Source organism: Phalaenopsis equestris, unplaced genomic scaffold (genome assembly GCF_001263595.1).
Source record: "Phalaenopsis equestris unplaced genomic scaffold, ASM126359v1 Scaffold235881, whole genome shotgun sequence".
NCBI classification, from domain to species: domain Eukaryota; kingdom Viridiplantae; phylum Streptophyta; class Magnoliopsida; order Asparagales; family Orchidaceae; genus Phalaenopsis; species Phalaenopsis equestris.
Genome location: NW_018253734.1, coordinates 109,097 through 125,747, shown reverse-complemented (window position 1 = coordinate 125,747; position 16,651 = coordinate 109,097). Strand labels below are relative to the sequence as shown.

General features: G+C 32.8%; 1 protein-coding gene across 5 annotated transcripts in view; it reads left to right on the top strand.

Annotated features, from left to right (window-relative positions):
* LOC110039227 (increased DNA methylation 1-like) overlaps window positions 1-16,651 on the top strand; it is a 68,058-nt gene that overhangs the window by 43,493 nt on the left and 7,914 nt on the right. The window contains exons 8-9 of one of the 5 annotated variants that reach the window (XM_020744224.1): window positions 13,126-13,160; window positions 13,318-13,351. The exons of 3 other annotated variants lie outside the window; for them this stretch is intronic. In XM_020744224.1, coding sequence (XP_020599883.1) covers window positions 13,126-13,128 — 3 coding nt within the window. In that variant the 3' untranslated portion in view covers window positions 13,129-13,160; window positions 13,318-13,351. Of the gene's footprint in view, window positions 1-13,125; window positions 13,161-13,317; window positions 13,437-16,651 lie in introns of those variants that run through there. One more of the 5 variants, XM_020744223.1, reaches the window with a different exon arrangement.

The window sequence follows — 16,651 nt, the reverse complement described above, 5'->3', positions numbered from 1 at the left end:
AAAACTAGCAATAACACCTAATAAATTAATGACTAAGTGTTGCCCTTCTATACTAAGGAACAAGATAGATTCAATGATAATTTTGGAGATTGAAATAATTTTTCCAGGTGCTCTGATTGCTTCTTGTTGAAAGGGACTGCATTCGAGTTAGTTGGAGGCTCTCGCGTTTCTTTCGCTATGGCTTGATAAGCTTGACCTTCATGTTTGGATTTTGATTTCTAATTAGCATGTTTACCATGAAGCTTTCAACATGTCTCATTCATGCGTCATGATATTTTTCAATGATCGCACTATTATTTCTTACGCCCTTCTTTGTCGGTATCAACTCCACTTGATAAGAGCTGAACTCTTTTGTTCATTATTATAAAATGACTTGGTATTTCACAACATAATCTTTCTTCTGAACATTTCACATCTAACTTAAAAAAATTCCTCGAATCAAGGGTAGAGGTTTCCTATTATGGATTCGACCTTGGACTTTGTCTGAAGTCCGATTAAGGTCAGCTAAGAACATATAGACTCCATCGTTTTACTCTTTTTTGTTGTGGCAAACATAATCATTCGAATTCTCCAAAATATCATTATAATATTGATCAAACTTCTGCTATAATGTTACCAACTCATTGCAATATGTAGTAACATCATAATTATTTTTGTTTGGATTTTCAAAATTGAATTTTCAACTCAAAAAGTAGTAATGAAGTTTTCAAGTTAGAATAGACATCTCGAATGACCTCCAAGATATCTTGAGCAGTGGGAAGGAACGGTTGAGACTTTTTGATGATAGATTCTATAGAGTTGATGAGTCATGCCATAACCAGAGAGTTTTTCGGATGGCCACTTTTTTGGATTTGGATCGCTAGCATTAAGTTCTGAAATTTCTCAAGTTAAATACCCAATTTTGCCTCTCCCTTCAACCGCCAATTTTACGGATTGAGCCCACTCAATGTAGTTGTGTCTATTAAATTTTATATTTGTGAGCTAATGTGATAAATTCTGAGGAAAGTACTCAGCCGATACAACCATGAGAGGAGATGTTGGTTATGGTTAGGTGGTTTCAAAATTACTGGAACCTGTTAATGTGATAAAATTTGTTTAAACTCCCATCATCATTGCTGATTTGTAAGACATCATCAAAATTTGAGAAGAGCATCACACTTTTAGTTGGTATCTCGAGGGAAAAAAAGAAACACGCTCTCGTTCGAATATGGGCTTGGCTTGCACTGTTTCAAGTCTGCTATCGAAGCTAGAGGAAGGACAGGCAATGCCAGTCTTTGAATGCTGTGATCCAGTTGTGGCCTTCTCAACTAGCTCTAATCATGACTGTATCACGAGTCTCTGCACGCATCGATCTAATATTGCCTTCCCAGCTCGCTTTAATCGTGACTGTATCACGAGTCTCTGAACTTCGCGAGCCAGTCATTGCCTTCTGGCTAGCTCTAATTGCAATTGTATCGCGAGGGTTTGGTCAGGAAGCTGATGATATTGGGCTTACTTGGGAAAGGCAGGAGTGAAGTGAAGGCTTCTAGCAAGGGCAGAACCTACGGATGACGACAGGATTCTATTGTAGTTTTGCCGACGATAGTCGCCTTTGATACCATGTAAGTTTTGCAAGGGAAAAATAATTATTCCTCTTCAATTCTATAGGAGATGATTACAAGCTAAATCGAGTGGAATGACTCTTACATTAGAAAAATCAATAATTAGGCATAACTCCCGTGATAAAAAGATTAAAATAGGAATTATTGCATATCAATAATTCTAAATTGTAAAAATAGGAAGTACTAAAATAGAAGATACTGAGATTAAAATCTTCCTAAAATTCTAACATTGGTCTGTTGTGGTTCCTAGTCTAAAAAGTCAAGGTGTTTTTAGCTGTTAACTTTTGATTACCTTGTAGTAACATGAATTATATCTTTCAAGGAAGTCATTAAAATTCAGGGATAAAAGTGTGTTAAAACGCACTTTTTTGAGAGAATTTCTTTCCCAACTTAATTTCTCACTCATATGCAAAAAACGTTTTCTTTCTCAATCTCAAGATATCATTGTCTCCTTGAAAACTCTTGCAAACATTCCCTCATAATCAACTCTTCATTCCAATGCCTCAAGTCCTCATTAACTCGAAGATACTTTTATTAAGTGTTTTTTTTAGAGAGACAATTTGTTGTTGTAAGTTTCAAAATGAAAAAATTCACAATTTTATATAACTGATTTAAAACCCATAAATACACCATCATTAGTTGTTTAACCTCTAAAATCTCTGATCTAAACTTTTTTATCCCTTTCTTCAAAAAAAATTTACCCTTTAAAACCATAAATAGATCAAATTTTTCTTAACTTTTATTTGTCACCTCTTTTCTCACTACCTAACTATACCACTGCTTAAAAAGTTATCAATCAAATGGTTGCCTTCACCATTAAAAGGTCCATAGACCCTACATTACATTGGTGTCATAGCTAGTGTTCCAAAGAAGTTAAAGTTAAGGTCAAGGTGCTATTGATGAAAACTGCCAGTTTATATGAATTCAATAAATTTTAAAATAAAATTAGCAACTTGGACCTAATAAAAAAAAAGAAAAAAAAGAAAGAAAAAAGAAAATTAGCAACTTGGACCTAATAAAAAAAATGAAAAAAAAGAAAGAAAAAAGAAAATTAGCAACTTGGACCTAATAATATATATATATATATATATAAGGGGGAATGGCGTCGTTTTCTCCCGCTATCAGCTCTGCTAGGGTTTCGATTCCTGACAAACCCTAGCAACTGTTACGGCGATTCGCATCAATTTTCTCTACTTTCCTCGCTGCAATTTCTCCGGCTTCGTCTTCTGCGTCTTCTCCATCGTCGTCGACTCGCGCTCTGTTTCGACGCCGACTGCTTCACACGTTCGCGTCTGTCGATTTCGACGCCGCTTCTACTTTGCACGCCGACCTCATCACATTCATTGCTCAACGACGCCTCTGTCAAAGTACCTGACAGAAAGTTCCCTCGTACTCTTCTGTCTAGATGCTGCGCCTCTCCCTGCCCGACAGCTTCGTTTCGTCTCGCAGCAGGTGAACACCGATTGATCTCCCTGCTCTGATGGCGCCTCTCCCTGCCCAACAACTTCGGTTCATCTGCGTGTAGGGGACCTCGCAACGCGAGTAAGCCGACATCCTTTCAGCAGGTGGATCTCACTGCTTTGATGGCGTTCCCTTCTTCTTTCGTTGAACCTGACAAAGCCTCATTTGCCCACTTGGTGTTTAACGTTCAGGTGGAGTCGACGGTTGTCTTCCCCTCAAGCTATAAGGATTTTCGTGATGGTAAGTTGATTGCCCTTTTGTTAAAAATGGAAGTAGAAAATGTGGAAAAACATTCTATTTCTCTGACGGAGAAATTCAAGTTTGCTCTTATTGGGAAATTTTGGTGGGGGCATCCACCTGTGGAAGTTATCAGAAGGAGTGTTGATGATCTTAAACTAGTAGGCAAGTGAAAAGTATGAATCATGGATGAGAGACATGTTGATTCAACTAACTGTGGCTGAAGACTACATCCGGATTTTCTCCAAGAAATATCTTAATATCGCGGACAAATTAATGAAGTTACTCCACTGGTCTCCTGATTTCTACCCTAATCATGATTCTCACTGTACCGGTATGGTTTAGTCTACTTGGTCTCATGCTGCACTTCTTTCATCATCAGGTTCTCTACTCCATTGGGGCCATTCTTGGGGACCATATGAAGCTAGATCTATCCACTTTCAATCTAACCAAATCTTCTATGGCTAGAATACTTGTGGAAATGGATATTATATTACCTGATGTTACTGAAGTCTGGATGGGCACAACTCATATTGGATATTGGCAACAAATCATCATGGAACACAAACCTCCATATTGTACCCATTGAAAGATGTTTGGGCATATCCTTGATAAACGCCACAAGCTCCATCCTAATTTGAAATCCAAGGTTCAAGTGGATAAGGATGGTCTAACCCCATTGCTTTGGATATTTTAGTTTCACCTGAGGGAGATACTACCAGACAAGAGGCGTCTGTTGCCCCTGTGGACTCCCCCCGACACTGCTGTTATTGTTTCTGCCATTGATGTGATGCTGGCACCTTCAAACTCCATAGAAAATAATACTGAAGGATCATTACCTACAAATGATAGATTTCAGACCGATAATCAAGAGAACCTCGCAGCTCCCTATCTTCAGGAAGTATCTGGTGTAGAGGCAACTCATAGTTCATATATACTAGAACCTATTATGGGTATTACAGTTGGTAATGCTTCTGTTACAACTCTACCATCTCATCGGATTGACTTTTCGGATGAAGAATGACAGATTTATACTTCCAGGAGGAATAAGAAGAATGAAGATCTATTCGAGCTCAGGAGTCTAATGGACCATTTTTTAGCGCCCTGGTTTTAGGCTTTTTTGATCTTTATATGTACCCTTTTTAACTTTTTTGTGTAATTTATTTTTTTAAAAATACTACTCATATATATATATATATATATATATAATGAGTAGTAAAATATGTACCAATCACTTTAGGATCAGCTATAAAACTTAACAGTTAGGCTCAAAACACCACTAACCTAAACCTAGGGGTAACCTGTTTAGAAGATACTGTTCATTGACTTCAAACCTAGTTAAGATTTTAGTGTTCTTGCTAATCTTTGCTCTAAAATAAATTGGAGTCATGTAAGGGTTTAATTTGTACAACAACAACAACAACATGAAAACCTTAATCCCACTACATGGGGTCGTCTACATGAATCCTTTTTCTCTATTGCACCAAATGTAGCATCATATTTTCATTTAATTCTAGTAAATTAAGATTATTTTTGTACAATAATCCCAAGTCTGCCTAGGTTTAAATCCGCCTATTTTTACATAAGTTGAATCTAAAAAATGTACTCTCCTAGTTAGATCATCAGATGATTGACGTTTAATGAGACAAAACCATCTAAGATTACTTTCTCTAATTTTGTCCTTCTAAAATATATTCATTTTGCATTTTGTCTCTATGTATAAAGCCACTCATCCACCTAATAATTCTCATATTGGCAACACTTAACTTATTATTATTCTTCTCTTTTAAAGGCCAACATCAATGCCATAAAGTATTCCATGTCTCGCCACTGTCTTATAAAATTTTCCTTTCAGTCCAAGCATTACTTTTCTATCACACAATATGCCCGAAGCATTCCTCCACTTCAACCAACCAACTTAAATTCTACTATTAACATTCCCATCTATATCACCATCGCTTTGAACAACAGACCCAAGATATTTAAATCATTAACATCTTTTAATAATTTGATCACCCAAAGTCACACTTCTATTACTAGAGCTACTACTACTAAAATTGCATTCCATGTATTCAGTTTCAGATCTACTTAAATGAAGGCCTTTAAACTCCAATGTAGACCTCCATAATTCAAGTTTTTCCTGGGCTTTTTCTCTCTTCTTATCCACGAGAAGTATATAATCAGGAAAAAACATACAACAATGTACATCCTCCTGTAGATGTCCAATAAGACCATCCATAACTAAAGCAAAAAGATATGGGCTTAAAGCCGATCTCTGATGTAATTCAACAGAAATAGAAAAATATTTGGTCAATCCTCCTTCAGTTCGAACACTAGTAATAGCTCTAGTATACATAAAAATCAAGCATTAATGACTTGAATATAAGTCATATCAACACCTTTCTTCTTAAGAACTCTCCAAAGGATATTTCTTGGAATTTTATCTGAAGCTTTTTCTAAATTAATAAAAATCAAATGTAGATTCTCCTTATTTTATCTGAACTTCTCCATAAAACCTCTCAATAAATGTATAGCTTCCATAGTAGATCTGCTCAACATAAATCCAAATTGATTATGAGAATTCATTGTAATATGTCTTAACTTATGTTCAATTACCCACCCCATAACTTTAAAGTATGACACATCAACTTAATTCCTCTATAATTTGCACACTCTTGTGTATCCCCTTTATTCTTAAAAATGGGGACCAAAATACTCTTCCTCTACTCAGACTTCTTTTTAGTTTTTAAAATAATATTAAAGAGTTTAGTAAGCCAAGAAACTTCTAAATCTCATAAATATTTCCACACTTCAATTGGGATATCATCAGGTCCTATAGACTTTTCGCCCTTGGTTTTCTTTAAAGCCTCCTCAACTTCTTTTTTACTAATGCGACGGTAAAAATGAAACATTTTATTATTACTCACGATATTAAGATCACTAAAGTCGATCGTATTTTTAGAAACTTTATTAAAAAATTTATCAAAATAACGCACCCATCTATGTTGAATATCTTTTTCTAAGAAAACTTTTTGATTTTCATCTTTAATACACTTTACTCGAGTTAAATCTTTTCTTTTCTCTTTGTTTGGCTAGTTTATACATATAATTTTCACCCTCTTTAGTATCTATCTTATTATTTAGATCATTAAAAACTGAATTTTTAGCGTCAAAGATAGTTCTTTTAGACTCCCTGCGGGCCGTTTGATATTTTTTCCAATTCTCTAAGCTTTTATATTTAAACCAATTTTTATAACATAACTTCTTATATTTTATCTTTTCTTGCACATTATTATTCCACCACCAACTTTTTTATTCATAAAAATTTTTTCTTTTGATCTTCAGGCATATATTTTGCTACTTGTTTAATAGTGTTGTTACTTTATCGCACATACATTTGCTTCTTGAATGAAATCATGAAAATCCAAAATTTTGAAATCTTGAATTTTACTCATAAAAATATTTTTATTTGTCTTTTAGGTTCTCCCATCTAATTTTATGATAATAAGTCATAATATTCTTTATTTTACAACTCTTCATCTTAAAATTTAGAACTAATAAATGATGTTGGGTACTTAAATCCTCACTTAGAATGACCCTATAATCTTTACAATCTCGATGATCTCTTCTTCTCATAAAAAAATAATCAATTTGTATTTTATTAGATACACTCTTATAAGTAATAAAATGCTCATCTCTTTCCTTGAATAAAATATTAGTAATAAAAAAATCACATGCTAAAGCAAAATCTAAAATAGCTCTACATTTTTAATTAGTTACTCCAAAACCGTAGCCACAATTAGTATTTCTGAAATCTTCTACAACTCTACCGACATGTCCATTTAAATCTCTTCAAATAAAATTTTTTTCTTTAGGAGGTATCATTTTTATTAAGTCTTCTAAGTCATTCCAGATCATTCCAGAATTTATCTTTATCATTCCAGAATTTATCTTTATACTCTATATCTAAACCTACTTGAGGAGCATAAGTACTTATAATATTAAAAATCTTAATATCAATGATAATCTTAAGCGCTATAATTCTATCTCCAACTTTAATAATTTTTATAACATTATCTTTCAAACTCTTATTTATAATTACACCTACACCATTTCTAGTGCAACTCTTACCAAAATTCCAAAGTTTAAAACCTAAATTATGAATCTTCTTAGCTTTTTCTCCAACTCATTTAGTTTCGTGGATACATAAGATATTAATTTTTCTATGAATCATAATGTCAACTAGTTCAATTAATTTACCATTGAGAGTTTCTATATTCCAAGATATTATTTTAATATTAGTTTCATTAGTTTAATGAACTAACTTCTTTACCTGCATTCGTCCGTAATGTGTGAACCTTTGCTTATTTGACACTACACTCGGGTGCCAGTGTAGCGAATCTTGCACACTTTTCACTGTTTTTAGGCTATACAGCGCGTCGCTTCCAGGAGACGCCCTATTACTTACACAATGAACAAAAGGATTCATGTCATGATTTTTTTCGACAAGTTTTACGTTGGTTGTCAACTACCTAACACAACCCTCCACTTTTAACATCCGGGCTTAGGGCCGGCAATGTCAGTGTTTTCTTAAATGAATCCATGATCTGAATAAATTCCTAGAGCGGTTATTCTAAATGGAGAATATTTTTACTAGTTTAACTTTGATAATTATTAATGAAAAAATAAAATTATTAGTTGAAACTTATAAGGCATGCTAATATCTATCAAACTTGTATCTTAACAACGAAACTTGGAAAAAGTAGAACCTAATAAACCATGGTTAGGATAAATGCCTAATTGCCGCGGAGTGGGATGCTTTCCTGTGAATGAACCTTGATGTGGGAAGTCGGACAATGAGAAACGGTGTCGATTCGTACCTGGACCAGACCGAACCAGTTTGATTTTTTTTTGATGTTGAGGAGTCAGTCGGTCCTCTTTAGCTACTCATAATTATTCTGTTAGTATATTTTTTTTTTTCAGTAGGTTGGCTGTTGTTTCCTGTTTTTATTCAAGACAGCTGTCATCATCCTGGTTTCTCCCTTTTAGGGTTGTATCCAAAAGTTGGCGGTGCTCCGACTGTAGCTTGTTCAAGGTGGTTGAAGATTAAATATTAGAAGTGTAATATTGTTTAAATAATAGCCACTTGTAATTAGAAGAAGTGTAAAGTTGTTATTTATGGTGGTAGTGCAAAAACTTCATTTCCACTAATTCTATCATCTTGACCAATCTAAAACTTGAAACTTACCCTTAGTCTTTCATGTTAGTTGGGTCAACCACACTTCTCTACGTGTGACTTTTTAGTATGCTTAGTTCAGACAAAGACAAATTGTTACGAGGACCCGGTTTGTGATGTCCTGCCTATTGGCATAACCCATACCTTATAAGGTAGATTTAAATCTATGATGGGGATATAATTCTCGATGGTTGAGAAAACACATGCACTTAGGGTACATGTTAAGATATAATTCTCTCTCTTTTAAATAACAAGAGAGATGCCACTTCGTTTGCATAAAATCTCTTCGGACCAGAAATTCATAACTGTCTATAAAAGGATTGCCAAACTTTAAGTTATATTTATTGACCCCCACTTCTTCATTCTTAGACCGGGAAGCCTCTCCTAATGATCTACCTTCGCCTATTGGGATTTATTTTAAAAACTACTAGTAGAAAGTTTGAAAAAAGAATTTAGCCTAAATTCTACGCTGCACTTTCATGCTAAAGATATCAGCCCCACCACTTCAGAAAATCACATCTCTATGGTGGTCTCTAATTATTTTTCTGAGTTATTTGATCTGACATTATAAAGCTATCCCTAATGAGAGGCACTTAGTTTTTCATTGACCTAGGTTCACTATTGCCCAACCTATGTCATTAATACTTCTTATTGAATATGCGGAATTACAACATTAGGTAAATGACTTCCTCAAGGAGGCCTTCTTGTAAGAATGCTCAAGTCTTTGTATTTTCTCTGCTCTCCTTTCATTTAAAAAGAATGAATTTTAAAGAATATGCCTAGATGGTCGAATCATCAATATGATCACGATTACAAATGAGTTCCTAATATTTAGATTTGATGATATAATTGATCTTATTTTTGGTTCAGTCATTTTCTCCAACATGGATCTTAAGAGTGGCTATTATTAAATTAGGACGGGACTTGGTGGTGAATGAAAGAGTTCTTTTAGACATTAGATGACATATATAATTGGTTACTTTTGTTCTTTGGGTTGCCCATTGCTCCTATGACCTCCATTAGATTGATGTACAAAATCCTTGAACCATTTATAGGAAAATTTTTGATGATTTATTTGATGCTATTTTGATTTGTAATATGGATGAAAAGTCACATTTAGGACATTTCAGACTTTTATTTGAAAGGTAAATCTCTAAAAATTTTGCATCAACCTAAAAAAATTATCACTTAAAAAAGATACCTTTTTTGTAGAATGATAGTTTCTATTAATGAACTTTTTCCCATCCCGCTAAATCAAGTTAATCATGATTTGTCCAACACTAAATTCTTTAATTGTTTTTAGCAGTTTTCATGGGCTATCATATTTTATAAGAGATTTATCTATAATTTTAACTTGATCATGGCCTGTTACGTACATCTTTAAAAAGAATAAGCTGGTTTGGGCAATCAATACAGCCAAAGCCTTCAGCCAAATAAAACTCCTCGTAACTTCTGCACCTATTTTTAAGTTGATTGACTATATAAACCTTTTGAAGTCTTATATGATGCCTCTGGGATAGTTATAGTTGGAGTGCTCAGTCAAAACAACTATCACATTGCTTATGTTAATAAAAAAATAGATTAATTCAATAAACAATAGTTCATTTGTGATCAATAATTTTATATCAACATTCAATCATTAAAACATTTATTACCCATTTTATAATAATTTTGTTTTTCATTTTGAGCATTGTCTTTACATTTTATCATCTCTCAAACTAAACTCAATTGTTAGTATGCAAAGAGGTTAAAATTTCTCCAACGCTAGTATTTCATCTTAAACACAAACCAAGTATTTGGAAGAAAGTTATTGATATCTTATTCTAAGTAACCTTAGTCATCTCCTCCCTAGAATCATAGATTTCTATTTTTTTTCAAAATTAACTAGATTATGTTGCTCACCCTAATTATTACTTCTTTTATCATGATCACCTGCATAAACCTAACTCTTATTAGTCTTTTTGCTGTATTTCATGCTATCTTTATGGAGAAACTAAGTTTTGCATATTTAAATCGTCTTTCTAAGATTTTTAGATCACTGATGTTCATTCTAGGAATGTAGTAAGATACTTTGGAAATGATAAAACCATCAAATTCATAGAATCAAAAAATTTTTTGCTCACTAAGAAAAGATGTTGAATGTTTCTTAGCTCATTATCTTACTTACAAATCTGCTAAAATAAATAGTAGGCAATTACATTGCTCTCTCAATTCCTCATAGACCTTGCGAAAAGCTCTCAATGGATTACCTTTTGTGTTACTATGACCTTTTTTTTAGAAATGATGTTGTTTTAGGGACATTGATAGGTTTTTGAAAATGGCACACTTCTCACCCTGTTAAAAAAAATAACAATCCTTCTCATGTAGACAATTTTTTTTTAAAAGAAATGATTTGATTACATGAGATAATCCATAGTAGCCTTGGACTTGGATGCTAGATTTATTTCATACTTTTGAAAAATGTTATGGAAACTATTTATGATGCAATTATATTTTTATTTGCATTCTTCCCCCAAACAAATGGTAAAATGAAACGTGTAAATAAATTGTTATGTAATTTGCTATGGTGTTTAATAAGTAAGAATATTAGTTAAGATTTGCATCTATTTATTTTTGATTTTATATATAATAATATAATTTCTAGAACAACTCAAATATTTTTGAAAATTGTTTATGATTATAACCCATAAGATTCAATTAATATGTCAAATACCCTCCATAGAAAATACTTTATTTCTAAAGTTCTTCGGATAAACAGGCACATCGCCTATTTTGGCAATCATATGGAATAAATAATCTTAATTTGATATCACTTGGATGGTTAAAGCAGACTTGTATACATTTGTTCTTGATCTTTCTGCTGAGTACATGGATTTAAATCTTTAATAATGGGCTTTTATTGATTTTCGGTGTAATTGGTGTACCTCTAATAAAAAGGCCAAGGATAAGGTCATAAATTATTGGATCTTTTGGAATAATTTACTTTTAGTATAATCTATATTAGTATTTTTTATTTCTAGAAGTTAGAATTATCGATGTCATAATGTTTGTTTTCTTCTTTTATCATGGGATTTAAGACTTATTTTATTAGTTTTCTAATGTGAGCCATCTTCTTCTATTCATTTTGTAGTCGTTTTATATGTAATTAAAGATGAATAGTTATATTTTTTTCTTCCAAACACTTAATGGTATTGAACTAGGTTATCACCTTTGAAATTGCGATTGGATTTCCTTCAGCTAGGTAGTTTGCGAGCCTGCTATTCGAGCAGTTTTGCTTTGCTCTGCTCCTACCCAAAACCAGTGAGGAACATGACGATCTGCTTGCTCAGAAAACATTCCTTCGACAAAGTTTCTTGTCTTCATTTGATTCAAGGCTCCAGATCTGATCGCTCCTCTTTGTTATTTCTTTGCATAACACCAGGATGACCTATTTGTTCGAATGACTGATTGTTCTACCACATCGACTGATTTTAGTGTTATAAAACCACCTCATCTTATCGTATAGCCCATGTCATAAGTGTATTTTCTGAATTTTTTCCTCAGAATTTATCACCTTTCTTTAAAGTTATAATACTGAATAAAGATAACTATCTCGAGTGGGCTCAATCCATAAAATTGGTGATCGACGGGAGAGGCAAAATTAGGTATTTAACCGGTAAAATTTCAAAACCTATTGCCAGCGATCCAAATATGAAAACACGACAGTCCGAATATTCTTTGGTGATGTCAGGGCACATTAACTCCATGAAACCTACCATGGGAAATCTCATCTATTTCTTCCTACTGCTCGAGATATTTAGCAGGCTGTTCAAGGTCTCTATTTATTTTTTGAGAATTCTTTGCAAATTTGAGTTGAAAACTTTGAAAGTTTGAGCAAAATGACAGTGATATTACTACATATAACAATGAGTTGGTAACATTATTATAGGAGTTTGGTCAATATTATGATGACAGTTGGGAATACTTGAATGTTAAGCTCGCCGTAAGAAGAGAAGAAGACGATTGAGTCTATATGTTTTTAGTTGGCCTTAATCAGAGTTTAAGTAGTCACGGATCGAATCTTTGGTAGGAAACCTTCACCCCAAATTCGAGAAACATTTTCTGATGCTAGACGCGAAACCAAGAAGAAAAATTATGATGTGGAACACTGAATCGTCTTGTAATATTAAATAAGAGTACTCGTCTCGTGTCAAAAGATGTTGATACTGACAAAGAAGGGTATAAAAAAATTATGGTGCGAGTATTGTAAAAAATTATTTCACATGAAGGAGACATGTTGGAAGCTTTATGATAAACATGCAAATTGAAAATCAAAAGTCAAGAGTGATGGTCGAGTTAATCAATCCACTGTGGAAGAAACTCGGGAGCTGTCCGCTAACTCGATTGGAGGCCCTTTCACCAAGATGTAATTAGAGCACTTGCACAAATTATTTCATTCTTCAAAATTGTTTTATTTTGTCTTGCTCTTTATCACAGAAGGGTAACTCTTTGGTCAATGCTTTATTAGGTTTTATTTCTTATTTTCTTCTTGGATCGTTGATTTCGGCGCAGCTGATCACCTGACTTGTTCTAAATTATTTTTCTCTGCAGTGAATAAGGTCAAAATTATCGATGGTTTCCTCTAGGTAATTGTTGGGATAGGAACTTTCAAACTCTCTTTGGTGTTAACCCTTCATGATGTTCTCCATGTTCTTAAGCTATTGTGTAACTTATTATCCATTAATAAAATTTTTGTTGATCATCAATGCAAACCTAACTTATATTTTTTTATTGTGTGTTTAGGGAATTGACAACGGGAAGGAGCATTGATAGTGCTAAAAGAAGACTGTATTATTTCGATGTTGAATTTCAATTAAATAGACAATGCCAAAGTACTAGTTTATATTATATCTTTATTTTTAATCACAATAAAATTATGTTATGACCAGGTTATGTCATACTTTCTGCTAGTATCTAAATACTTATTTCTCAAATTATTTTAGAATAAAAATCTATTTTAGTTTCAATGTGAAGTTTGTTAGTTTGCTAAACACCATCTTGCATCGTTTTCTCCATAAATATACAAATTAACTATACTATTTACTTTGATTCATAGGATTTATGTGATCCTTTTAAAAACTTTATACATTCTATGAATAAAATGTTTTGTGACTTTCAGTGATGATCACATTAGGTTCAGTTGGGTTTATTTAATGAGAAAAATATGAAGTGGAAATAAATTTTAAAGATTTTTAAATCATGATACACAATTTCATAAATATTCAAACATTACCTGAGTAATAATGATTAACAATATTTTAAAAATGTTTTGGGTCAATTCTTTCCTGAAATAAGAATAATTCATCAAAATTCTTGTGTCAACGCTTAACAATAAAATGACGTAACTGGAAGAAACAACAAGCACTTATTGGAGGTTGCTCAGATATTGCTATTTACCAACCACATGCTAAATATTTTTGGGGTGAAGTCATTATTAATTTCTCATAAATGGAACACCTAGTATGTTTTTAAATTTTGAAACACCTTTTGATCTTTTTACAAAAAATATTCTATAGAATTTGCTCTTATCTTCTCTATCTCTAAAGATATTTAGGTTTATTGCTTTCGTTCACTTTCGTAGCCTAGTAAACCTTGAATCCCAAGCCAAATAATATTTGTTTGTTGATTATGCTCCTAATCAAGTGGGGTATAAATGTTTTGATCAAATTTTAAAAAAATGTTTGTGACCATTGATATCAAATTTTTCTTGGATTACCTCATTTTTTACCTCATCTTCAAGGGGAAATAAAATAAAGATTTGTCTATTGAGTTTTGGAATTTTCATCAAAATGAAGACTCTTAAAATAGTATATCCACAACCTTGATTTTTCAACCTGAAAACTAAAATGATTTTATATTAGGAGAGAGTGTGTCGAGTCTTTTTTGTTAAGTTCCTACATTGCCATATCATGATGTTCATAACAAAGATTAAACAGGAAAAAAATTACGATAGTGGTACCGTTTGTTATTGTCTACATGGTAGGGGACAATTCAAAAGTAAGGGTATTCCCAAAATTCTCTAACTCATGTAGTGTCCTCATTAATCATTTAGCTCATGTTTAGTCCACTTTATCTTTGAGTTCTGAGTTTTCTAGTCCTTAATTTGAGCCTAGTTTGAATTCTAAGTCTAATAATTGAAGCCTTCCCATTGGGAAAAAAGTTTTATAGCTAATATCTATTTTCCTATTATGTCTCATATGAAAACCTTTCATCCACTTTTCATGTTTTTATCTCACAATAATCGCTTATGGAGATTCCTAGTACTATAAATGATGTTTTGAAAGTCTTTTAAGTGGAAGGAAGTTATTTTTGAGGAGATGAAAACACTTGAAATAAATGGCTTATGAGAATTGGTTGATCTACTTAGATGTAGAATAACTATAAGATTCAAATTAGTGTTTACAATCAAGTATAATTTTTTCTTGGTTCTTTAGAACAACATAAGGCTCAACTTAGTTGCCAAGTGATTAACTTTGATTTATAACATTGATTATTTTGAGACATACACTGTTGTTGCAAAACTAGACTCTGTATGAGTTCTTTTGTCACTAGCAGCTAATCTTGATCAGTCTATATAATAGTTGGATATAAAAAATGTCTTATTCAATAAGGACTTAGAGGAAGAAGTGTATATGGATGCACCTCCAGGATTTAATGAGAAGTTTGATACAAGATGTGTAAACTAAAAAATTCCTCATATGGGTTGAAGCAGTCACCATGAGCGTAGGTTGAGAAATTTATACTATTTGTTAAAGGTCAGGAGTACTCAAGGGCAGAGGGATTCTACAATATTATTCAGACATTCAAATGATGGAAATATAATTATGCTAAATATCATTCTAACATGAAATGATGTATATGAGATGAACTGTTTGAAGACCATCTATTTTTGAAACCAAGAACTTAGACCTTTTGTGGTATTTCATCGTTATGGAAGTTGTCTGATCGAAGAAAAACATTGTTCTCTACAAACAGAAGTATGTTTTTGATCTTCTCAAGGAAACTAGGATGAGTGAGTGTACACCTACAGACACTCCTATTGATCCCATTCAAAAATATGGGAAGGAAGGTGATCTAATTAATGCAGTTAGGTACAAAAAAATTGTGGTTAAGTTGATATACTTATCACATTCATGTTCAGATATTGCCTTTGGTGTGAGTTTGATAAATCAATTTATTCATTCACCCTATGAGAAACACTTCAAATTAGTCAATAGAATTTTCATAAATCTAAAATGTAGATTAGAAAAAGATTTAGTTTTTCTGAAGACCACACGAAAGAGCATAGAGGCGCTCATTGATGCAGACTGGGTTGGCTCAGTATTTGACAGGAGATCAACTTCTGGATATTGCACCTTTGTATAGGGAAACACGGTTGCATGACGAAGTAAGAAATATAATGTGAATGCAAGGAATAGTGCCACGACAGAACATAAGGTTATGACTGATGGAGTATGTGAGGTTTTTTCGTTGAAAAGAATCTTTGAAGAGCTGTAGATCCAGATAAGCATGTCAACAAAGTTATACTGTGACAACAGAGCAGCGATAAGCTTTGCAGAAAATCCAGTGCAACATGATCGTACAAAGCATGTGGCGATTGGTAGACACTTTATAAAAGAAGATTGTTTGTGGAGTTATTTCCATGCCTTTTATCCCTATTGCTCAACAAATAGTGGATATCTTCACCAAAGGACTGTTCATGCCTAATTTGAGCTCATTGTAAGCAAGTTGGGGATAATAAATTTCTATGCACCAACTTGAGGGAGTGTTGGATTTTTAGGAAGATTTTATTTTTAGTATATTCTATTATTAGTTTTTTTTTTCTAGAAGTTAGAATTATTAGTATGTCATAATTCCTATATCCTTTTTTTATCATAGGAAGTTATAGCTGATTTTATCAATTTCCTAATATGGAAGTCATCCCTCTCTATTTTTCTTGTAATCATTTTTTAGGAAATTAAAGAGGAATAATTATTTTTCCTCTCCCAAAACCTACATAAATCAAGGTATGCATTAAAATTTGAGTTATTTATTATATCAACTCTTCAAGAAAACCCATGGATGAAACATCATTCCT